Here is a 26,106-nt window from a genome sequence, read left to right as displayed (position 1 = left end):
ACACATACATACATACACATACATACACATACATACACACATACATACATACACACATATATACATACACTCACTGAGCACTTTTTTAAAGAAAACTACAGTTATCCTGGGTAGGGCCCAGAAAATCTCAGGAGGTCAGCAGTTTGAGAAATGCTTAAACTAGCCCGTCTGGCAGCAACAATCATGCCATGGTCAAAATCACTGAGGTGACACTTTTTTGCCTTGCACTGCTGCCATAAGATTAGTTGGTTGGATATTTGCATGAATGAGTATACGTTCAAGTGCTCATTGAGTGTAGAAACAGAGACACCAATGTATGTATGTATGTATGTATGTATGTATGTATGTATGTACAGTGGATATAAAAAAATTCTAAATGTCCCCTTCGAAATTGCAGTTCTTTGTGATGTTAAAAAAAACTAAACCTAGATAAACCATGCCTTCAGCAGTCAGTTGAAACCAAGAAGATCCTATAGAAACAGCTGATCTTTATTTGGGGTTAGTCAGTGACATGGTTTAGTCTGAATGATTGGTTCATTCTGAACACACCAACTGAAGGTGGAAAAAGTCCTGACGTGATCCATCATGGGTTTATTTTTTTCACCACTAACACCTTTTTATATCCATTGTATGCATGCATACATACATACATACATATATATGTGTATGTATGTGTGTTTTAATCACAGATTTGGGTCTGGTGGTAGTATGTATAGTCAACACACTGCAGCATCAATTTGAGAGAGATTTATGCTGTTGCTACTCCCATAGTAGCCAGCTGGATTTAGTCCAAAAGGGGTGAACTGAGAGCAGGTTAATCCTCATTTGAGATAATCAGCACAGTTACGAACAGAGATAAACACTTGAATATAACTGGTCCATAAGCTTCTGCTGATTCACATCACACTTGTGTCTATTTCAAGCAACAGTGATACTGCCTTCAGATCCTACTTATGTAAGACAGTTAGCATGGGAAAGAGCTGACCCAGGCATTTTATCTTCATTTAAGTCTCGAGCTATCAAAGTAATTGTTAAAAAAAAGAAAAGAAAAGGAGAAACAGTAAAATCATAGACTGTACTAAATTAGAAAAATAAAAGGTCTTCACATATGCACCATTTAGTTTATTTACATCAAATTTGACTACCGGTGTTGTGTATATAAGCAGGTAAGAACACAGTAATCACCCTTATTCCTGTGGTCTTGGTCCAGTTTCAACTCTAAAGCAGCTCAAATGCAGTGAGAAAGTCAGAATCGATTTATCTAAACCAGCTGAGTTGTGGGCAATATTTTTGCAGACACAAGCTGCTACATGGAACTGTGAGCCACAAATTGAGCCATATAACAGAGTTTCAGTAATGTGTTCTGGATATTTGATGATGAAAAGATAATTCAGAAAATTCTGAATGTGATACACAATGTTCTGCCCGCAGCTATTTACATAATTATTGAATCACTTATTTATCACGGTGTTCTTTTATTAACTCAAATGAGTTTTGGACTTTTACATAGATTTGACAAGGGTTTATTCAGCTTTATCCCACAACATATTTCTGACTAATGAGTGAAAGTGTATTATAAATCATGTTTCAGACATACACACCCCTCTTGTATTTCTTTGATTTATCATGAAGTGCAATAAAGGGAAATCAAACCAAATAGCAAACAAATCAAACGTAAATATTTTCTTTGATTTTGACTTATAGGTGTGCCCTTACAACTCAATTCAAGTTGCACTGATTTACTATTTTTAGAGTGTTCAATCAACTGCATGACTTTCATGGACATGATTGCTTAAGTGGAAGTATTCAAGCATGCTTAATCACTGCACATTGTCATGCACCACAGACCAAAATAGCATAAATCCCCACCAACACTACAGCCATCAGTTTCTACATGAATTGGTCCCTTTCACTCTCTTTAGATTTTCTCTAGGTTACCTGTCTCATCCGTTCCATGGGCTGAAAGGGCTGCTGCACTCTTGCTCCTAGCTAGAGAGGCCTGGGTAGGGGTGAGGAGACGACTGAGGACACTGCTGTCCAAGGCCAACGGGCGATGGGCTACACACGCACGCGCAGCATGGCAACACCCGAAAAATATTAAAATAAACAGAAAACAAAAGAGATAGAATGTTGAAGGATAAACACAGTGATGTGGGGAAGGGTTAGTGACACAGGGATAGCTAAAACCTTAAAAAAAACAAAAACAAGGAGACACCAACATGACACTAATGATTATTGTGCTCAAGTCACCAGGCTGTTACATGACCAGAGTCATGTAAGGTTACTGTAGGGAGATTAGTGGAACATTAGACAGGTGGTAATAAATAAATAAATAAATAAATAAATAAACAAATAAATAGGTACATGTGGATCCAGCATTCAGGTGAAATCAAGAGCCACACAAAAGGGAAATGTGTTTCTTTAGGTTAGTTTTCATGAATAAGCAGGATACCAGATGTAGACAATCAAATGCATCTATAAGCCTAACATTTACATTTATCCATTTAGGATATGCATTAATCTGATCTTTGTATCCTGAACTATAAAGAATTTAATTCCAAGTTTGGTCTCTACTGTATAGCTCTCATGATAGTGAATGACAAAACATAATACTGTAGCTTAATAAATTTTGCCAGAGTTTTATTCTCTTGCAGGAGATACAAAGAGCTCTGGCATCATATAGAAGTTGTGTGCCCTGTAGCTGTTAAGCTGGTTAGAATGGCCAGTTTTTCCCCACCTCCTATGGCACAGTGTAGTGGAGGCAGAGCTCTGTCTGGTTGATGTTTTCTGAAATGTACTCTTGTTTTATTAAAGGGCTGCAGGTCATTAGTGGGCAACTGATAGTGTGGCTGTAGGATAGAGACTCTTTAAGAGGATTTAACTGGTACACATACTCACACTCCCCTCCCTCCCCCTTTCTGTCCATTTCTCTCTCTCACACACACGTGCGCGCGCACGCACACACACACACACACACACACACACACACACACACACACACACACACGAACATGCGTGTGCACACACATACACAAGTATATTCTGGAAGAGAAAACAATGCAGTGTTCATATAGAAACATTACGTTAGTAGACAAAGCTTCCATTCTTGGTCAACAGCTCAGGGAGAGAAATTGCATGAGTAGTTATGACCTCAGCATGCAACAGCAAACACTGAGAAGCACAAAACAGCAGCACCCATAAGCCTGCTAAAACAGTATTGTGTTATATTATGCATTAAGAGAAAAGTCACTGTTATTTGATGTGATACAGAAGAAAAATATTAAGTGTTAATTGTGGCTTCAAACAATCAGGAGAAATTCGTTTAATACTCTATCACAGACAATTCTAACAATGTCATTAGCTGGATTTGGGCAGTATAATACTGTGCTGCAACAGTGGGTTAGTATAACATCATGCTGCAATAGTATGTTATTACACGAGCAGGGCAGGCAGCTCAAAACAGTATTTTTGTTATTTAGGAGATGCACATGGATGCATATAAAACAGCCATAATTAGACAAAGCACCTGATTCAATTGGTGCGAGTTTCTCTGGTTTGCCAGTGGGTGGAGCTCTATTCCCCACACGGGAAAGGGAGGAGCTCCGTTTCTTCAGGACAGGATCTAAAGACAATTATCACCGACAAAGTTAAAGACTAGAACGGGAGGTAGCCTAGTTCTTCTGAGCATTTAAATCTCATTTATTTTAGTTTCAGGCATTTTTTTTTTTTTTTAGCATTCAGCATTTTTTAAAATGAAGTAAAAAAAAAACAGGCTTGTAAACATATAGTCCTTACTATAAACGGAATACAGCAAGACGCTAAACTGTCATCTTTTACCAACTGTACATTTTTTTCTTGTTAATGATAAAAGCCTTTTTAGTACTGTTCAGTCACTTAGTGCTTTGTATTGAACATCTTTGTACTAAAATGAATGCAGAAGGCTTTGTGGTTATACTGCACAGTAAGCCCTGTCAGGCAATAATATGGCCTTTTAAAATACACAAGCCCCACCTTTTGCATGGGTGGACAAATGACAAATACAATAGTTAGCCCACCAGGGTAAATAACAGCTCTAGTGTGCTGTCCAGTCCCATATTTTGGATGTCTGTAATCATATTTGACTAAGCTAAAACATGCACTAAACTAACAATGTAATAACTTCATTATCAGCTAGTTAAGGTAAGTGTATTAATATAAACTAAATGAAACAAACTATAATCATTGTGTTTGTGACCACAAACTTGTTGGTCAACATTTCAGCTATAAGCTTTGGTGTTCTTTGCATTTCATGTAAATGATATTATTTGCATGTAAAAGATATCACTATTGGGCTCTATATTTTCTCTCGGAATGTTTCATTATGAGGCAGCTGGATTTTTTGCCTACTTCCATCAATGTTTCCACACACTTGCCTGTTAGTGATTAAGAAGAGACTACCTGAAGGTGCTAAATAATCTGCTTAGCAAAAACACTCAAAAATTCACCTCAGCTAAGGTATAGGTACTATACTACTGTATATACACCACCCTGAACTGCAAGTTTAAACAGATTACACATACTAAATGAAAATCTGTTTTGTAAAATTCTTTAAAGGGGTACTTTTCAGTCTTGTCTTAAGGTCAATTATGACTAATAAATATAACATAAATTTAGTTTACCCTGGGTGCCTGACCAGTCCACCCCCATTTCACATGTTATCACCGATCACTTTATAACATAAATTAACATGGATTATTTAGTGTCTGATATTTATTTCTGTGTGCATGTATCTATGTATATATGCATATATTTATTGGAGGGCAGACCAGCTTAAGTTTATGCAACTCTCGAGAGATCCATCTGACTCTTATTGAGCTTCAGCAAAACTGCCTGCAGAAAGGGAAGAGGGGAAAATCTGCACCTGTCTTTTCCACCTGAGGCTGTTTATGCGCTTCCTTAGAAACCCGAGGGACATTGCTAGGCAACCGGTTCAAAGATGAACTCCTCCGCTTTGCACCTACAAGACAAAGAGATCTCACAACCTAGAACAAAGATTTAATAAAGAAGCGAATGCTTTATGATGTCTCAGCTTTGAAGGTGCATCCAAGACCCTGTATGTGTTTATTCCCTACTGATTTTGTATATTTTTCTAAATACTTTATTTTGTACAAGAGTTCATAAATTTTTATTAGCCTGGTAAGTGTGGATATAATCCCTACCTCTATCATTTAAACACACAAACTATATGCTTCTCTCCCCTGATCTGCATACAACAGCAACATTGAAAAAGAGCACTAGGAATTTTGTGAACCTTTCCTCTCAAATGAAGTAACAGTCATAAATAAAAACATTTTATGATGTATATGATTTCACAAACACTCAGGTGATATGATTTCAGGAACCACATTCTCATGCCCATCCCACAATAGAAAGCGTTTAGTGTTCTTCAGAAAAGGAAATCAACATTGATCCAACACAAATAGTGCTAGTGGAAAAAATCAGCTGAGTCACTACCGAATGATCCATCTAGAAGAAACAAAGCAGTTGAGAAAAACAGCACTACCACAGGTATTTTTAGTGCAGCCTTTCTGTCATGGTGAAACAAAAAACGGTGTTGATATCCTATTCAAATCACTTGACAAATTTATTCATACAAAACAACCCTACAAGATAAAATCAAGAGTACCAATGTGAATCAAAAGACACATAAATGCTCATCCCTAGTGATTATTTTCCAGTCAGATCACATTAACATAGTAATTCTGATTTAGAGACATGCAAGATGGCACTTGCAAAGAGTTACCAGCCATGTCTTGTTGCCCCTGAATAAGACAGAAAACTGCAGACATCCTGCATGAAGGGAGAGAGGAGGTAAACACGGTGACGGGGTGTTGGTGAGGTGGGTGAGGAAAATGAGCAAGGGAAAACTTACTTTTGTCAGGAGAGTTGGGGAGGGTGGCGGAGGAAGAGGAGAGGCGCTTGCTGATAGGGGAGTCGGCAGACTGTTTGAGGTTTGTAGTAGAGGAAGAACGCTTGTCTATAGGACCAACATACAGATATACCAGGTTAGCAAAATTTTGGGATTAAGTGAAATCCCACTTAAATGAAAGAAACATTTAGTACAGGCTACAACACCTTTAAGACTGACAGTAATGAAAGCAAATATAGAATTTTAGAGATCCTCAACAAAACTAAGATTTCTATATTCTCAGTGACAATGTTATAAACATATTCCAGAGTATGTTCTTAGCGATGAACAATCTCATAACCAAAAGCAGATATAAAGCAGATATAAAGTATCACAAGGTTGCAGAAAGATGTTTGCAGCATGAAAGTTACATGCCAAACCAAAGCATTCTAATGTGGCAGGCAGTTAGTTGTCAATGAGAAAAAGAAAGCAGACAAACCTTAAAAGATAAAGGGCTGTTTTTTTTTTGTTTCTTTTTTAAGATGTGTCACTGGATGCCCCATATTGGTGAATACAATTAAGTCAGGAAAAAGAGTGAGTGAGATACAAGAGAGCACCACTTGTGAACTTCCTTGTTGTGAATACAAGGCATAAAGAACAATTCAGTGAAGAATGTGCGAGTGAGAAGGAGAGAGGGTACGGAGCCAGTTTGTGCCAAGCTGTGCCACTAGGGGCAAGCAAGCAAGCATTGACCACCTTGTGGTGTGTGGCTTCTGGGAGGCTTGGAGACCGGAGAGGCTGGGGAGATTACTATAGTGACTGGGGAGGAGGTGGGGCCACTGTCGCTCTCACCTGCAGGAGGGGCATGGACAAACACATTGCTAAGGGAGATGCATACTCTCTCTGCAAAATGGGAGAGTTGGAAAAACACAACTGAGATCATTAGGGAGTTACCTGTTCTCCAGCAAACTTACACAGGCCAATGTAAACATATGAAACACACACACACACACACTCAAGCAGTTCTAGCATTTCAGATGTAATTTTGAAACTAAAATTGACTTGCTAGTGTTTCATTGCCTGCACCAGCAGTGAAACTGCAGTACACGGTTTGCATAGCTTGTCATATGATCTTTCAGAGGGAATGAAAACTAACAGCCCAAAGCAAGACATTGGACACCATACATGTGCAAATTAACAGATCTATGCAGAGTATTATTTTATTATATTTGTGTTACGTATGTGTTGTGTCTAGGGTCTATAGTACAGCACATATGTAAATCCGTTGTGGCTAATAAAAATGCCTTGAAAAAAAGGACAAATGGGAATACAGAATTCAGGAAAATTTCTGCTTCAGTGCTCGTACCATTTCTGTTGTCAGAGTCAGACAGGCCACTCCAGGACCATCTCTTCTGCCTCTGCTCCACTCTCTGACTGCGCTCCAGAGTGCGCCGCATCACTGCTGCATAGTGCTCCTATACAGCAAAACATTACACTGTATAAGCATAACACCAAGTACATCAGAAAAAACAAGAACAAGAAGAGCTGAAGCAACCCTTGCCATTCTTAATTACCAGAGCTGAATCTGCTTACACAGGAAATACGGGCAGAGCTAAAAATAGGGCAGACCATTAAATGATCAAACAGTTGTAAGAGAATTGTCCTTCTGGACTGGCTATTATACCAGTAGTTGTTACGCTGTGGTGATGATGCTATTCAATGGAGAAGCACTAAGTGTTCTCCCAAGAAACACTATAAGCTTCTAGCAAAGCGTTTCCTCTTAAAAATCTATTCTTCAAAAGTACAGTAAACGAAGAGCATTTGTGTTCAATCTCGTTCCTTATGCTAATGCACCCCTGTTGTGTAACTACAGGCCACACATAAGTTATATAGTATATACATAGTCTATAAGGAGGTAAGTTTATGGTTACAATGGAGCTCCAGAGGACTTATAGTTCTCTGTTGATTATAGCAGGCTCTGTTAATTCCTTGACAGGTCTAAACAGTGCCAGATATCTTTAAATTGTTGCATCTACACTGCTCAATATATGAGGAATCACCCTGCCTCTGTCCCTATATTCCCCATACACTGCTCAGATAAAACTGAAATTTTATTAAATATAAAACAATAAATGGCATGAAAGTTAGAAAGACAAGGAACAAGCGTACCTTTTCCTCCTCCTGTTTCTGTTTTCTTTTCTCCTCCACAGCAGATCTTCTCTGCTCCTCTTTCCTGCGTTGCTCCTCTAGCTTTCTATGTTTCTCCTCCATCTGTCTCTCAACCTGAAGCTTGGCCTTACGTTCCCGCTCTAGAATCTGAGACCCACGCACTGCTACATTGATCACACAGAACATGTGCAGTCGTTAACATGGTGTGCGTGTAGTTTCTGCAAATTATACACATGCTGCTTCTAAAGCTTGTAACAGAAAAGCACAGCATGTGAGACAAAACAAAATGTATGACCCACCTTGCTGCTTTTCTTGTTCTTCTCTTCTTTCTTTGGCTACTCTGAGTTTGTCATCAATTCTAAGTGCTGCTCCGTCAATCACTACAGGGAATGCACATATACTTCATGTCCCAGAAGCAGCATACTTCATTCTAAATCAACATCACACTTCTTTAAGAGAGCCACTCAGCCGATAGCAACGGTGTTAATCCAAACCGATAATCCAAATCACATGCTCGCCCATATTTTAGATTCAATTAAGAGCTCAGGTAACCTCACAGCATTTACACACAGGGCTTGTGGTCTGTCAGTGAAGTGCACTAATGGCATTAGTTGTGACAGATGCATTTGTGTAGCAGCACTGGTACTTGCTCCTAATGTTCATAGTCTGGGTGATCATAAAACAATACTAAGAATACATAAATAAACTATAAATATACAAATATATTGTGAAACACTGAATATGGTTTAGCAATTTTATAACTAACAAACTGTATCCATCTTTGTATCTTTGTAAAACCTCTAAACATTTTTCCATTAGCTGGGTCTCAGGAAACCTACCTACGCATTTTCAATATGTCTAATATAGGGCTGTCAAAATTAACGCGTTATTAACGCGTTAAGGCAAATTCATTTTAACGGCACTAATTTTATTAACGCGTGATTAACGCAGCGCGCATTTTCTGTTTGACCCTCGGCCTTGCCCGTAGTTTGGGAAATGGGAGATGCAGCAGCAAGCCGAAATTGAGAAAGAAAAACGTCTTCTTTATATATAAAACGATGTCTGATGGTTCTGTCGACAAGATAAAAGACTGCATTTATTGTGGATGTGAATTAACTTATCACCGCAGCACGTCGAGTTTAAAATATCACTTGATGCCGAAGCATACATCTGATACAGAGAGCTCTCCTGCCCCTCGCCAAAGGCAGACAACACTTTGTTTTCAGATTGTTTTCAGCGGAGATGTAATGTGAACCTGTGTTCTTTCTATGTTCTTTTCTTCATGTGTTTGTCATGAACAAGTTATTTGAAAACATGTCTATTTTCTTTATGCTTTATATTTAAGGTGGTTTCAGTAATAAGTGTACACTTTGCATGTTTAGAAGAAGTGATCTGAAAATGTTAACAGGCTTATGTAAATAAATAGCTCAGTGCAAAGAAAGAAGTAATTGTTTTCTATGTTCTTTTTTTCATATGTTTAATAGACATGAACAAGAAAAATATCTATGACCTTTGAAACATGTCTAGTCTTCATGCTCTATGTTGGATATGGTTTCACTAATAATAAACAACATACATTTCAATATTTGTCCATGCCCATGTTGATTAGAGTATTAAAAACTAAAAAAGTATTCATTTAAGGTACATTTAGAATGGATAAAAATGCGCGATTAAGTTGTGATTAATGGCAAGTTAACTCATGACAATCATGCGATTAATCGTGATTAAATATTATAATCGATTGACAGCCCTAGTCTAATATCATGAAGATGCCTACAAGTATTGTGTCATAATACCCACCAGTGGTACAATCTGCCCCTGTGTTAATAACAGGGGCAAAACTCAAGTTTGCCTAACACACACACCCCTGTCTCTTGATTTATTTATTTATTTTTGTATGTATTGTACCGCTCTTTTACATATGCCATATCTAAACAGACCAGAGAAACAGAAACACATGGTACATTAGTGTATTATCTATGCTGATACCTGGTTTAGTATGGCTCTTGGTAGCACTGGCTGTAACTGGTGCTGGGCTGGTTCCTGCCAGGCTCCGCCGCTCTTCAGCCTGGGCCTGCGCAGCTGCAGCTGCATTTGATACAAGGAATACAAAATGCAGAACAATAAACCACAGATTCCTGATAAAAAAGAAAACATCAGAAATAAGTCAAGCATGTCTAAAGCATAACTGCTTTTATGCGACACAACAAGAGGAATTCTGTGCTCACGGAATTGACCACAATAGTGTGAGACTGCAGTGCAGTCAAATTCAGAGGCTTTGGGAAGAAAAGTAACAGAGGGGTAGGTGTGTACACAGTACATATATAGAACATGAATAGAAAACAAATGCCTTGCCTTTTGCAAGTTTAATTATGTAGCCTCTGTCATGATGGGACAATACTGTAAAGCTTTGTGAGTAGAGGAGGAAAGGAAAGATATAGAGAAGACATGAATGCGTTCCAGTAAGAGAGGTAGGTTTAAACAAGAGGGATATTTGTTGGCAGCTAGCTATTGTGTTGATTTCTTCTCACGCAGTAGAGGGAAAACCAGGGATGCAAATGATTATGCATTTCACAGCAATGGTCAAATTGATGTAACGTAACAAATGTAAAATAAAATGTAGGATATGAGTAGTGCTGACAGTTTGACATATTGAGACAGTTTGTAAAGGAATCGACAAACTTCTGGAACATGTGGAGTGGTATAATAAACCAACAATTCACCACTAAATAAAAAATACCACTGTATGAGGCACAATATAAAAAAAATACACCATCTTCATCAATTTAAAGTAAACTAACCAGTAGAATATTGTCAGACATGTCAGGTTGGTGGCACGATTCACACTATTAATGCTGAGTAGCAGGCCGAGTTAACAGAAACGTCCAACACAGCAGAAAATTTCAAGGGGGAAATGGCTGTACCGGAAGTGCAGCAACAATAAAACAAAGCGAGGTGATCACATGTGGAAACTGCCATGAGCAAAAGCATATCTGGTGGAATGAGTCTTTGAAATCTTTTTGGAGGTATCTGACACAGTAGATGAAAACAGACTGTACTACATTAACCTAAGCAAACAATTCCCCAAGTAACACCTGCAGAACTGGCTTCTAACATACAAACAAGCTGACAATAGACAAAAAAACAAAAACAAGTGTAATGCAGTAAGCAAAAACATTTTGGCAAGTGATCATTTGGCCTAAATTGCTGTATTACTGACGGATTTGGGTATGAACAATGTACACATAACTAGACAATCAGGTCAGAGCCACTTCTACACTCCTCAGGCCAAATGCAATCATGACGGCTTTTTTTCTGCCAAAGAGAAGCAAAGTAAATCTGATGACAGTGAGCATTTGTAAAAGAGCTTGGCTGATACTAATACGGATTTTAATGAGCTCAAAATGATAAGCCAAATTATTTTTACAGTTAGAACTTATACGCTACTACTGCTAATATAATCATCATCATTATTATCAGCAATAATTCTAACATCTATAAGAAGTACATAAAAGCTTAGTTACAGCAGTATCTTATCAAATATCTATAAAACAAAATAATGTTAATAATCCATATCCGACAAAAGGGAGGCTTGTAAATAAAAGGGAAAAAAAAAAAAAAAAATGATAAGAAGGATTGGTGTTAAGTAAAAGTGAATCTGATGCATGGATATTTATTAGCTCATTAATTCTTCAGTTAAGGCACCATGAAGCTCTGAGCTGGATGCTAAGTTAAAGAGGCATGGATATTACATGACTTGTCGCAGTATTTCATTTACATCTACAAAAAGCACACTTTCCATAAATGCCCAATTGTGCTTATACTTGATCTTAGCCTAAAAGGCAGAGAGGTTTACATTATGCTGTTCATCAAAATGAACAAATAAATAAAAAAATACGTAAAAACCAAACCATCTTTTCATTTCCTTAACAACTAATTTTAATTGGGGGTTTTTTGGGAGTCAGTAAGACAAGCCAGTCTTATAGCACACACTTAAATAATGTGCTTTGCATGAGATTTCTTGGGATTTTAAAAACAGCCTACAAGCTACCCTTGTGTCCAGACTGAAGAGAACTGAGCTGCTCATCTGTTTGAGAGCACTTCAGACCCACGAAGCAGATGATTCTACTCAGTATGCAAAAGGACACTGAGTCACCTTTTGCTGCTGTGGGCTACAAAATATACAGCATGCAAATACACAGCTGCCAAACAATGAACACTAGCAAAGCAATTGTGCCCATCTTACTAAGGCAAATATAAGACACCAAACAGCAACAATAACAATGCATCAAACAAGTGAGCCAACAAGCGAGAATAATCCATTTTGGCCAACGCAACATCAAACAAGTGTTCTTTAAACAGACATTACATATCTGCACTTCAGTGATACAGGTCAGGTGAACACTACACCATAAAGCACAAATGAGATACTCAAATATCATGAACACAGTTACTATTGGGAAATCAAAACACTGCCACGAACCTTCAGTTACCTTGAAGCACTGTTAGGAACATTCGAACTAATGACTGCAAGGTTTTGACCTTCCCAAAAGCTTAAAATGACTTTTTACCCCTTGTATAAGATGCTCCCAATGGATATCACATGACTGACCTATTCTTGTTTTACTGCCTAATTATTGTTAGTGGTCAGCCAGGTATGGTCAGTTTCCAAATTTTCGACTTATTAAATCATTGCGTATTATAAATGTACAATAACTGAAATATAATGAAGTGTTTATATGAGCCATTCGGACTCTTAGCAGCATAACAAAACAAAAACCGTACACAAAATTGTCACAAAATTAAACATGGTTACACTTTCAGTGCCATTCTTCTGTTAGCCCCTTGTCTCAGAGGTACATAGCTCTCTGAAGCTCTAGAGAAGCCCTTCTTAAATACACACAGAGAGTATGATGTATATATGCTGCTTCATCTTTTTTTTAGAAACCAACACAGTGAGAACAGTGTGGATTTAGTGCTGTTGTATTATGAATAATAAATATTCAGTAGTTTCAGTCCACCTCTTACTAGCGCCCAGCTTCATGACTTGCTGGAAAGCCAAAACACTTCCACCTCCAAGACCTAGATGATTAGTGGAATCTTCCAGTGCATATGAAAAATTGGAGAAACTTATAAAATGTATTTAAACCCCCATATCCTGATTTGAGATAAAGAAATTGTTTAGTGGGAGTGTGGGCTTGAGTAAGTCAAATGATTATTATACCTCACATAATAAGCAACACATTTCATTAAGAAAATCCTACTTTATTATAAAAATCTATTAAAAGTATTGTTCAATACACAGACATATCAAATTAAGAGCCTTACATGAGCACTCTCATGCACAGGAGTGAAAAAGCTTTGTGTACAAACAAGTCACTTCGTATGAAATACCAACAGTGTCGCACCCTACAATTACACCTAGAGTTTTTGCTTTTAAAATGGTATAAACGTGCCAGTTAATACTATAACTACTGCTAGTCCTATTAGTATCACTAGTCCCACAATATTTCCTTAAATGACTCACAGATCACACTTCTACCAAGCATGAGAATGACACTATTAAAAAAAAGCTGATTCATTATAGCAATCAAGATTCGTCTTCTTCTATCATTATTCTTTATTTTACATCTTCTTGTTGTTGTTGTTGTTGACTGGTGTAGAATTAGAAGTTTACAGTCACCAAAGGTAAAAACATTCAAACTACATCCGTCACAACTACACATTTCATGTTATCATACATTTCCTGCAAGTGATTTAGAAGTATCCATAAGACGTAATTACAAATAATAGCTAATAGCTAAGAATTATTTCAGCTATTACTTACTATCAGATTTTCAGTAACTCACCAAATGCTTAAGGTAGCCTTTGAATAAGCTGATCACTTCGATGTCTACTGATTAATATAACTAAGGTACAGTTTGTAATTTCAGAAAAATAGCCTGTGCTATCAGGAGTGCCCCTTCTCAGATGGTAGATATATTCACATCTGGGTTGCTCTAGGGCACTTCTGGGGCCAAGGGTTTTCTTTCACAGAAGTGTTGCAGATGATTCAAAGTAAAGAGTTTAGGTTACTATGCTGAAAACAGATTCTTGACTGAATAATCATCAATTATCGTCTGTTGGAGGCCGTTAAATGTAAAAGGAACAGCAGATACAGACATTGAAAATTAAAATGTAAATGAGAGCACTTTTTTTTTATTTATTTCGCAACAAACCAAACTCACTTGGTTAGAGAAACACTAGGAACAGTCATGCAAAAACACTACAGCCCTCTGTATTCCTTCACACTGGGAGGAACACCAGGCAGTGAGAGTCGGCTCATAGCCGGTCAGTGGGCTCCTGTTACAACAAGCAGTCAGTCCAAGTGCATGTGTGTGTGTGTGTGTGTGTGTGTGTGTGTGTGTGTTGCAGTAGCAAGGACAAGAGGAAGTGCTTTATTGCACATGTCAATAATGCAGGCCTTCACAAAGGGTATGACTATGACTCCCCCTCTCACCCTCCTTCTGTTCCATATACTCATATTCACACTCATAAATGATCTCATTGCAGGTAAGAAGAAGAAAAAAAAAACAACAACTTGGACACAGCATTACACTGCAGCTTATTCTTCTGTACAGTCATAAAGAGTTCTGGAGCTAGGGATTGTTTTATCTGCAAAATAAACTCTACAGACTGCATGGTACACCTTTTCTGAACATAACAACAATATAAATAACAGGCTCTTATGTAAATGTTTGCAATAATATTGTGGTTGATTATTGGAGGCATTATTTCTAAACCTTTCAGTGACAAAACACAGGAGATCCAAGGGTCATTATTTAAAGGACGACTTGCTTTTGAGTTATTCTTGTTTGGCTTGAAATGCATTCAAGTCACCAACCAATCGGGCTAATAACAATGAGACAATATAACAACAATCAAATCTTCACAGACTCTGTGGCTACACTTCCGGGGCCTCAGAGGCCCGACTCTGAGAACCACTGATGTAATCAATGCTTTTCAGGTCAATGTTCACAACACCATATTATCCAGGAAGTCTATGTAGTAGCTCAGAGTTAACAAATGTTAGTACAATGTATCTACAATGTTAAACTAGCTCGATCAACATAGCTATAAGCTTTCTATCAGTGTTTGAAGAAGTGGCAGTTCATAAAAGATCTGTATATCCCTGAATGATTAACAAATCCTCACACCAGGAACGGTCTCTTTTTCAATCAAATGATTTTCTTCAACACTCTGACATTTTAAAATTTTCTCCAATGTAGGCTGCAGGAACAACAATCAGACATATTAGATAAACTGCTAATCTATATGTGAAATGTTGCACGAAAGTATAGGATTTTAACAGGAAAACCCATAGATGTTGTTCTATTGGACCCAACGAATCACATGCTTCTGCTACAAACCAATAAAACTCCATCTAGAAAAGCAGGACGTCAGCACTGTGCTGAAATCTTCCTGTACCTCTGTGTAAATGCACGTCATCTCCACTAACAGCTATTCTCTCTGATAACGGTTTCTAACAGGGCAAGTAAGGTATACTCTCAATATTAAATATATATGAAGGAACTTGCAATATTGTATTACGCTGAAGATTCTTTGCCAATAGACTGAACACATCTAGGTGAAATTATATAACACATTATGCTTTAAACAAGGTGAAAATAACATTTATAAAGCTCATATATAAAATATTCTCTCATATATATATATATATATATATATATATATATATATATATATATATATATATATATATATATATATATATATATATATATATAAATATATATATATATATATAAATATAAATATAATATACATCAACAATTTGGAATGGTTTCAAATAGAGAGAGAGAGAGAGAAAGAGAGCAGGCATGCTGAAACTGTCAACAAAGCCATGATGTAGTATATATAAATACCTCTCTCATTTGGCCATCATTCCCTTCTGTTTTCTGTGTAACAGCTTGCGACTACAGTAGGAGTTATAGGTAGCCTATCCTCCAAAGCTTGCCATAAACTCCCATCTCTCAAGTGTTCTTATTTAAACTCAGACTTGCTTTTGAGTTAGTCTTGTTTGACTTGAAATGCGTTCAAGTCACCAGCCAAATAGACTACTAACAATGAGATAATACAGACTCGCATCTCTTCATGACTGCAGCGATAAGATTTCATACTTTTGCAGCCATTCAAGGGCATTTATCTAGCCAAATTACCCTCAGTGATTCATCAGTCACCATGAGGTCAGCTGATGCCTTGCACAAAAGCTCCTTAGGTCACCTCCTCTCTTCTGTTAGCTTCTCTGAGAGCAACTCATATCCCGGGATGGCACGGATGGAACTGTTCAGCAGATGCACTGTAGAGACAGCGCTTTCAGCAGGGTGCCTGCACTCAGAGGTGGTGTCCAGTTTGGAAAGGCACAAGTGGACCTCTTAGCCAATGCCAAATGGACTTACTGAGGTTCTGGCTGGTGGAGTGGGCCAGGACACACTAGCTCACAATTGGCCTTACTGTTTACTGTAGGAATTTCTTCCTCTACCACCGGGTCTTCCCACATTGTTCGGAATTCAGCAATCAGGCCAGAGAGTCCTATTTTGTGGCCTGCAAGATGTGATTTCAATTGAGGCTCTTGTTAGTGTCACCTTGGCAGATCAAGACTATCAAAATGGCATTGTGCAATACAGCGTAAAATGAAGTCAATTCCCATGCCCAATATTGCCTTTTTTTTTTCTTTTTTTTTTTTAAAGTTTCATCTCATGTTATATATACCTACAGGCAATTCAAGTGTTTTATTAAGTAGTGAGTTTGACGTAATTAAAAAGATGCATTGTGAAAGAAGAAAGTACAGTATAGATCCTATACAACTTCTGGCTATTAAAGTCCCTTCACTTGCTGTTCACAGTACTACACTGTGGTAAATGGTTTGATTCTATAATATTTAATCATTTCATTACTGCTAATTTGATTCGCATTGGCAAAATTCCACAATGTGTATTATAACAGCAGGTTAATACATTTAGATACAGTCTAGTTCTGAAGCGCTACAGTATGATGGAATAAATTCATGTTCGGAACAGAAAGTGATATTATGCATGCAAATCACTGCAAGCTTATGAATTTATGATGCTTGATGCTAGAGGGTTTCTCTCAGTTCTGCACCGGATGCTGAAGTGGATGTTTTTCCATTTCATAACAGTGTAACTTGGGGCTAATTGAGCAGTGCTACTCGAAACATTAAATGTTTGATTCCATGTTAAATTATTCTGCAACTGCTTTATGCTCAGGATCAAGGCCAAGAACAGGAGACATGAGGTGAGAGCACATCTTGGATGGTCTGGCAGTCTAGCACAGGGCTGGAAGGCATCATTCAACACACATTCACACCTCCAACATGTTTTAGGAGGAAACCCACATGAACACTGGGAGAACATGCACAAAACTCAGACAGTAACCTGATTTTGGGCTCAAACTGGGGACCCAATAGCTGTTTTGTAATAAAGTTGTTAACGAGCTTCCTACTAACAAGCTAACAAACTAATTTAACCTAACGTGTTTTAATCCCAGCCTTGATCTTATTACATTTTGACTTGCTTTATTTTTCAGTAGAGAGCATCACAATACTGCATCTAATGGTATCGATGGTTGGTATCGTGACAACCCTACTTTCGATGAATTAGGTGTTAAAAAGCTCAGATTAGACAGATACCATGCCCATGTCGGGCGAGATTAATACCACAAACGAACGGTCGCTAACGGCAAATTAGCTCGCCGGGTAAGTGTGCAGAGTTGCTACGGATAAGTTATGCTAGTTAGCTAACTTACCCACAATTATAAGCCAACGAATCCTTCAACTGTATTCAAGCGAATCTGTATTTACTATTAGAAAAACGCGCTAAAAATATATTTACTTGTCGCTATTCACTACAATAATGAGTTGTTTGACCCTACAGCTAATTTAGCTAGTCAGCTAGTCCGTCACAAGATGACAGGAGCATCCTTAGCTACGTGTCCCTGAGAGGCGCCAGCCAAGCCAGTTAAACACACACACACACACACACACACACACACACAGATCTGTGTCAACTAAAGCAAACCATAACAATTCACTTCTCTGACGCTAACATTACTTAAAACCCCTTTTTAAAAATCCCTGTAAATCATTAGACAGTATACAAACCCGGACAGACCTACACAGTTAGCTAGCTATGTCCATAATTAGTTAAAAACTAAGCAGTCACGCAGAAAAACACCACATTTTTAGGCTAGGCTCAAGTTTTCTGCACTAACATTATTTTACCGGTAAACAGGCTTTACCGCGATTTATCTGCACATCTCGGAGCCCGCTAAACTGCAGCCTGTCTGGATGAGAAAGCGGCTGACTTTCAGCCCGGAATCATAGAAACTGCCTCAAAACACTCAAAGCTTGTTACAGAAGCCTGATATTATACTTTCATTCGGGGAACTCTGTGAAAACGAATGAAATAGTTGAATTCTTACCCATTTGAGCTCGCAATCCTTTCAGAGACGTTGCACCTTCCGCCATTTTTATCGAAGTTTTCCTTCTCTCTTTTTTTTTTCTCCTACATTCATTAGCTCGCTGCGCGCGCAAGCCGGGCACGCGCACAGACACAACAACAGAGCGTTACAGCGCCATCTACCGACTATCTGAAACTGAACGTTAATTGATCATTAAAAGTTAATTTGTCAAAAGGAATAACGCTCAGGTTTATTTGGCTTAATTACATTTTAAAAAAATCAAATCGTTGTAAATATCTATTCATAACATGTGCAGTTTATTGCCAATAAGCTAGAAAAACAAGACATCCTCATGCGTGTATTGTAAAGAGTGCACGTGACAGGATTTGGAATTTGAAGGGAGCTCCATAGCGGTGAGCCACTCCTTTAAAGAAAACACTCTGCTCTTGGCACACTAGTCCATCTTTACAGTCTCTTAACACTACTTCTCCTGTTCCACTATCTCCTGAGCCCTAGCCTGCATGTCTACTCATTAATATTTTAGTTAGGTCTCAGTTACACTGAATAATGTAGTGACATCCTTGTTATTTAACCCTGAAGCAGGTGTTAATGGAAGGGGTATCATGTCAGGTGGAAGGTCATGTCATAATTCAACTGGCCCTGGACTGTTATGAGAAATGAATGTAGAATTTCATTCACTGTTAGGCTTGGACAAGCACTGATCTATTAGCTTCTTTAATAAATATCACATTGGAATGTTAGTCTAAAAATAGCCATGAGGGTGCACAAAGGACATCCAGATTGTTTACTGCATATGTAATTCTGAACCAGGAGTAAAGTGATATACAGCAAGTCCTTTCAGGCAGAGTGTATAATTCAAACCAAATATACACCAAGGAGCGTAACAAAATACATTCCTATAAAATTTATTTTTTATCACTGTAGGTCACTGGCAAATTGACAGGCTAACCGTCTTGTGACCTTTCCATCGACTTCACTGTGTGCTGCTGATGGAAATAGAAGGAGGCACTTCAGTCATAGCCTGTGGAATCAGATATCTGGATTTTTTTTCCTTTTCCTTTGGCTGGGTCTGTACACTACATTAGAGTAACAGTACCTGTAATTACAGTTAGTAAACTGTGCAATGGTATCACTATTTTTCTTTAGATTTTATGCTGTGCTTATGTGCAATGTGTACACAACAGAGTGTCATGTACAGTGAGCCTGGAGGCACAGTGATTCATTCATTCATAAAATAAATTTATTCAATCATCTTCAGTAAACATTATTAGATGCTTTGAAATGATACTTTTAATCCAAAGCAAATAATAATGAAATAAAGCTGAATAAATGATAAATAAACAGTTTTAAGGCATAAATACAGTTTGTATCTGTACTGATTCAGGTCACATCACCTCAATCAGGCATCATGCTGCTTATCTGAAGCATCATTCAGGCTGTGGAGCTCAGGCAGAGTGGAGCTTTTAAGCTGATGAGTCCAATGATTCAGTAGTACTGATTACTGCATGCCATAAAGGACAAATAAAGATTTCTGTGTGGAGACCACTCATTCTTATTGTTATTGTTAATGGTAAACAACACTGAAGACCAAGTTTAGGAAAATCTGGAAAATTGCAAAAAAATTGCAGGTTAAAGGCTAATGTCAGTACATTTTGCCTGACAAATATAGCCGTGAAATAAACTTTATGCCCCCTCATAAAATTCTTGAAAAGCTTGGTGATCACACATGAATCATTGTAAATAGTACCACTGACATAGAAATGTGTGTGCTGTTTCCTGTATCGATATACCTATATTTGATCTAATAGTAGTGTATTACACTATTTATAGTCTGTAAGGTTTTCATCATTGGTTCATAAGATTTTATGTTTATTTGTTAGGATGTGTGTAAGTCAGTGACCTGAAAGACCTGATAGAGAAGAACGGTGGCCTCTATTCGTAGATCATTAACAAGTTCTTATTGCGTGGACTTAGGTAGTGATTGTTAGGGAACGAAGCACTGAGACTTCTATTTATGTATGTATTGATTTATTTATTTTCTGCCCTGAAACTGATCATGCAGAACAAATCTGAAGGCTTGGCTCTTCACCAGTTAGCAACAGCACAAAGTCTCACCCCATTAGGCCACACGGTGGCGCTACAGTGATTAAAACAACAAAAATTAGCATGAAAGCAACTCTGATGGTTCAGTTATGAACAAGAAATCTTGAGTCAAAAGCTTCAAGCTTTTGTCAGACCAAGCGGCCATTTAATTGTAAAGTAAATTAATTGTGCATCCTCTCAGGGCAGATTTATAAAAAAATGATGAAGGAGCTCCAGCTATCCAAATATTTGGCACACTGTGTACAATTATAGTTTGTAATTTGCTGAGACAAAGCTTTCAGTTTATGAACTTTCCACTAACAGAATATATTTGCAAATGATCATTAAATTCACTAGACATTATGTATTCATCAGTAAGAAGGCTCTTAACAAATTCACAGTTTTTTTAGAGACACACGAACAAGATTGATTTTGTAAATATTTAACACAAAAGTGCCTAAGAAATCAGAGGATCAGGCCAAAACAACAAAATGTGTTCTTACTTTTGTTTAATCAGTTTAACAGGGCATACCTGGGCAATAAGAAAGGCCTGTCAGGAAAATGTTCCAATATTTTTGATCACTTGAAAAATGGGTGGGATTTAAACAAAAAGTACCATGTTGTTTAACACATCTAGTTTAAATCTCAGGAAATGAAAGCTGACAATCTGATAAGTCTTCATTGTATAGCACAAATAAATGAATTGGCCTTGTCATTTCAGTACTTTCAGAGGAGGCTGAATAATAAATATAACTTTGATAAAGTTGGTTATGATTTCATTTATGCTTCACAAAACCATAGGGTTCCCACACTTCACACTGAGAACCATGGTTACAAACTCCCAATTAGAATTTATGACCACACACAGTTGTCATATTTGCGAGTCTATCTCTGCACACTTGGCTGGGTCAAGGCTATAAGAAAAAAAAGATCTAATTAGATTTGTTTGAGAAGGACCCCAGCAAACTCGCTCTAATCACCAAGCAGGTAGACACAGGCTGTGAACTGTTTGTGGAACATCCATGTTGTACTTAGATGCACAAATTTTGCCGCTTTGATTATTTTACCACCATTTAATTTGAGCTCTATCTAGCTGATAACAACCTGTCTAACAACCTAGTGTGCCATAAGCATAAAGTAAAGCACAATCTGAAACAGTTAAACGAAGCAGTAAATGGTGTTAGTCAGCTATAAGAATTTTCTAATGCATACCTTGTTTCTTTTCTAGACCACTTCGTTCTAGTGCTTATACAGTATGAGTGATTTCCAGTTTTGTCTTGCTTATCATCATAACCTTTGGCAAGGTGTGCCTTGTCTTAGACATATGAGTTATGTCAATGGCATCATGCAATGTTCCTATAAAAGTCTTGTGAAGTAAGCTGTCTCTGTGTAAACATTTACATTTTGATTCCATCGTTTCACAAAACACATGGCTTAGGCTGCTTGCAGCCTCATTTTATACACCTGTTTTTTATGGTAGCTTATATCAATTTATTGATACACATTATTAGGTTCATTGCGTTCTCTGTGTTTAATGATTAACTGCTGAAGAGAGCAGGAGTGGCTGTAAACATCCAGCACAATAACTTCCTTTGCTTTCATACCAGAGATCAAAACGCATGGCCTGACTTCAGTATACAAGGATATCTGCCTTGCATTGGATGGTTTATTGTTACATTTTTGACATTTTCCATGTCATACGAAGATGTCGTAGCTCAGTAAGTAATATTGTTATATATATAATTATGTATGAACTATTACATCATGAAAAGATTGTGAACGAAAAAAAACGTGTTATTGCGCATATCTATTTGTTTAACATGTAAAGGAAGAAATATCCTGTTTCACAAGACTCTGACCATGGGCAAACTTAAGAAATGCCTGACTTTTACTGTTTGTGCATGGATATTTGGGAGCTATCTCTTATGTTCAGGTAAAGTTGCTCAATAATAGTCTATATACTCATATACTAATCTTTCAGTACTTAAATCTCAAGATTCTATGCACGTTTGTTTCATTAACCATACTGTAATTTCTTGTATCACAAACTCCAAATGTTTTGATCTTTCAGTTTCTGCCAATCCCAGCCTCTGGGGAAAGAAGGTGGACTTTGTAGGTTTCAGGTCATGTCATTGGCAGCTGAGCAAAACCTTTAATATACCCTCTTTATTGGAACTGAGTGTGTGTGTTGACATCAAGCGATGGATCAGCACTCCAGAATGGACTGCTTTTGTGTACACTAAGCCGGGAGGACACAATATCGAGCTTGGCTTAGGTGGAATAGGGGGTAATTTGAAAGCCTGGCTTTTTGGCTATAAATGGATGGTTGCACATGAGCTGCCCCTTGAGAGTTGGCACACAATTTGTATGACATGGTCAAATCTCACTCGAAATTTCCAGCTGATTATTAATGGCACAGTTTACTTAAATTCTAAGGTAAATGATTCAATGCCCAGTAGCCTGGCTCCGAATGGCACTCTGACATTGGGGGTATCTCACAGAATTGTTGGTGGAGTTATGGTTTTTGAGACAGGAAAAAATTTGCTTGGAGAAATGACGCTGTTCCGTATGTGGGGATTGGTACTGACCCCACAACAGCTTACTGATTTGAAGTGTATTAGTGGAAACATTGTAACCTGGAGCATGAATACCTGGGAGTATCAAAGCTGTCCGCCCATAATCGACCACAAGCTAAAGTGTGGTGAGACAAACTTTACACTGTATTTATACCACAGGTTCCACTTCACACAGTTTTGTGATTCTCCTACACTTGATGATGAATACTTTAAATATAGCTTGTGACTATTTGACATTTATAAAAGGTCAGCATATGTTTATAGTTATTAAGTTAGAATTCTTTCTCTCATTTCAGAATGTCCAAAGTATAGGATAAATATGGAAATGTCCATTACACAAAAGATGATTTATAATCTAAGTTTTGGTGAGATCAAGGAAATCACAAAGCAGTGGGTAAGAAAAAATGATCGACATCATTTTCATCACATAGCAGCACATTAAACCTGCAGAATATTAAATGGATGTCCTTTATTTTCCTTTTGCCTTAATACAGCTGAAGAATATTTTCCCTTCGAACATTTTAGTGAATTATGTTTTCATATCATATCTGAGGTAATTCCATGAAGTCCTAAACCTTTTTATGCATCTTCTTGATTTATGTTTAGGATTTAAGTATGGATTTTTTGTTCTTCTGTTTATTCTAATATCTTAACATGGATTTGCCGATATGTTGTTTTTTTTTCTAACCTGAATTCACATGCACACAGTTTCATTTATTTACAATGCTTTTGTTAACAATGCTATAATGAAAGCATTTTCTTCATTATATCTACCTGACTCTGAAATCCTTTCTGTTTAAAATCAGCCAAACATCAGAAAAAAACAGACAACTCATCGGACAGAAGAACACTGAAATTAAGGTAGGTCAAATTAAGGGACAGATAATCACATACTACTGCAAAGAGTTGAGATGTTAAGTATATACTGTGTTAATAAACCATTGTGCATCTGTGCAGGATGGAAGAAATTTGTTACCTAAAACTGAATGGTAAAGTGAATACATCTGTTAATATACATTCACACAGCTGAATCAATTCCACATATCTTATATGACTATTCCTCATATCTGTTTTTCCTCCGCTAATCGTTAAGGTTCAGAGGTCTGGTGTATGTGACAGTGAATCCTCCAGCTGCTGTAGATGACACCCAGGCTCTGCTTTCGACACTGTTAATACCCACCTACAACCACAATGATCACATCATCCTAGAGACGGATCTGGCCTCTGTGAACATCCTTCCACAAGGTAAGCATATGAATTGGAGTGTGTTTCTCATGTATGATACGCAATAAAGAGTTTTCAGCATGAACATCACTTCTTGTTTGTCTTGTTTGTCCATTATTGAAGGCTCCAAGAGCTCTATAACAACAGGCTGTAGTGATATAGCAAATGATCGCAAAAGTGCTGAAAAGGATAACTGTATCCAAGATTATTACGATTTAATTCAGACGTCATTATTAAGGTTTGATGTTAAATTGTTAGATGACATCTTAGGGATCAAGTTAATATATTTATAGACTTCAGGAGCAGATAGATCTGAGCAGTCATGACCTTAGTATTAGTGGTCCTTCTGAGTTGAAGGTGAATGGCATATAAAACCTTATAATGCAAATTTCCTTTAGAGCCCCAACTACTTTGAGACATACAAAGTACTATACAGTATATAATTCCTGAAGTAAATTTTTAATTGCAAGACTCTGAGCTGTACAAATGAACAGAAAGGCACATAAGGCAGTAAGACATAATTTTAACTGTACAACAGTGCAGGACAATACTGTGCAAAACAATAATAATAATTAGCATAATTACATTAAGTATTCCTAATTAACTTTATTTACAGCATTAAAAATCTAACAAACCAGGAAACCTGCACAGGTTTATTAACAATATCAAAGTACACAATCCAAAAGGATAAAGCAAACACTATTAAAATGAAAGCAGGCAGAGGCAAACTACCAGCAAACAGAACATAGTAAGCCAAGACAAACTCATAAACTATGCAGAGCTTGTCAAAACCAGACTGTCAATCAGAATAGAAGACTGGCTACTTGCAGTCTGGTACTAACAGGGACTGGACTCTGCCCCAAACATGACTATGTGATGTGCGTTCGCTTACGATTCAGCTCTTTTACGTGAATGCTGAGAAAATGTAGCATTACTCTTGTAGTGTCATGCAATTAAAATGCTTCAATGGAAACCTCTTGTTACTCCTACATTGTGAATAATGTCATGTGTTTGAAAGAAGCAGTAATGTATTTTTGAAATGAAGCACATCAGGCACAGTAACGTCACTAAAGTGAGTTCATAAATTCCATTGCATAGTAATGTCAACATTTTTGTTTGTTGTTATTTTATGAAACAATTTCAGCTGTATTTAAAAAGAAAAGTAGAAAAGAGCTGAATCAGTTGACAAGGTCTGTAGTTCCTTATCTGACATCTTGAGTGTCTGAGTGAGACGGGAAGTGATATGACATTATTAATACATACTAATGTTAACAAAGTAATTACCACTGATGATTGATGTCTTTATTAATTAATGTACTAAACAAACATCTGGAAATTAATCAAAGAATCATTAGGTAATTCTCTTCAGTTTACATTGAACAAACACCAATAAAATATATGTACTGTATATACTGTTATTGGGTTATATATGCTGAAGTTAATGGTTTGTTAATGATCATTAATCAAGGGAAATTCAGTGCAAAGTGTCACTCCTGAATCTTATGTTTTACTCTAATAACTATTAACCTGGACAATGTTTATTTTTTTCTCTTTTCCAGAATTTATAGACACTTTTTATAGAGTTCATATGAACCTTACAATGAACGTTTCAGTGGGGGACACATCTGAGACCATTCTACTCTGGGTGAACACACACACACACACACA

General features: G+C 37.3%; 2 protein-coding genes across 15 annotated transcripts in view; one reads left to right on the top strand and one right to left on the bottom strand.

Moving 5' to 3' along the window:
- The window catches only part of map7d3 (MAP7 domain containing 3), a 33,372-nt gene extending 14,701 nt beyond the window's left edge, over positions 1 to 18,671 (bottom strand). For 3 of the 14 annotated variants that reach the window (XM_058397089.1, XM_058397090.1, XM_058397091.1), the window contains exons 1-10: positions 18,557 to 18,671; positions 10,046 to 10,144; positions 8,356 to 8,436; positions 8,057 to 8,220; positions 7,254 to 7,362; positions 6,644 to 6,739; positions 5,912 to 6,016; positions 4,901 to 4,996; positions 3,527 to 3,622; positions 1,939 to 2,058 (exon numbers count right to left, since the gene is read on the bottom strand). In XM_058397089.1, the coding sequence (XP_058253072.1) occupies positions 1,939 to 2,058; positions 3,527 to 3,622; positions 4,901 to 4,996; positions 5,912 to 6,016; positions 6,644 to 6,739; positions 7,254 to 7,362; positions 8,057 to 8,220; positions 8,356 to 8,436; positions 10,046 to 10,144; positions 18,557 to 18,602 (1,012 nt within the window). In that variant the 5' untranslated portion in view covers positions 18,603 to 18,671. The remainder of the gene's footprint in view (positions 1 to 1,938; positions 2,059 to 3,526; positions 3,623 to 4,900; positions 4,997 to 5,911; positions 6,017 to 6,643; positions 6,740 to 7,253; positions 7,363 to 8,056; positions 8,221 to 8,355; positions 8,437 to 10,045; positions 10,145 to 18,556) is intronic. The other 11 variants (XM_058397094.1, XM_058397095.1, XM_058397096.1 and 8 more) reach the window with 7 other exon arrangements.
- A 3,545-nt stretch (positions 18,672 to 22,216) lies between these two features.
- Positions 22,217 to 26,106, top strand: part of adgrg4a (adhesion G protein-coupled receptor G4a) — a 17,344-nt gene continuing 13,454 nt past the window's right edge. The window contains exons 1-9 of the mRNA XM_058396511.1: positions 22,217 to 22,356; positions 22,467 to 22,571; positions 22,710 to 23,339; positions 23,511 to 23,608; positions 23,709 to 23,767; positions 24,021 to 24,075; positions 24,172 to 24,203; positions 24,308 to 24,459; positions 25,998 to 26,083. Coding sequence (XP_058252494.1) covers positions 22,499 to 22,571; positions 22,710 to 23,339; positions 23,511 to 23,608; positions 23,709 to 23,767; positions 24,021 to 24,075; positions 24,172 to 24,203; positions 24,308 to 24,459; positions 25,998 to 26,083 — 1,185 coding nt within the window. The 5' untranslated portion in view covers positions 22,217 to 22,356; positions 22,467 to 22,498. The remainder of the gene's footprint in view (positions 22,357 to 22,466; positions 22,572 to 22,709; positions 23,340 to 23,510; positions 23,609 to 23,708; positions 23,768 to 24,020; positions 24,076 to 24,171; positions 24,204 to 24,307; positions 24,460 to 25,997; positions 26,084 to 26,106) is intronic.

Source organism: Hemibagrus wyckioides, linkage group LG08, assembly GCF_019097595.1.
Source record: "Hemibagrus wyckioides isolate EC202008001 linkage group LG08, SWU_Hwy_1.0, whole genome shotgun sequence".
Taxonomy (NCBI): Eukaryota; Metazoa; Chordata; class Actinopteri; order Siluriformes; family Bagridae; genus Hemibagrus; species Hemibagrus wyckioides.
The sequence above is the reverse complement of the archived record's forward strand: the minus strand, read 5'-3'. Positions and strand labels throughout refer to the sequence as shown.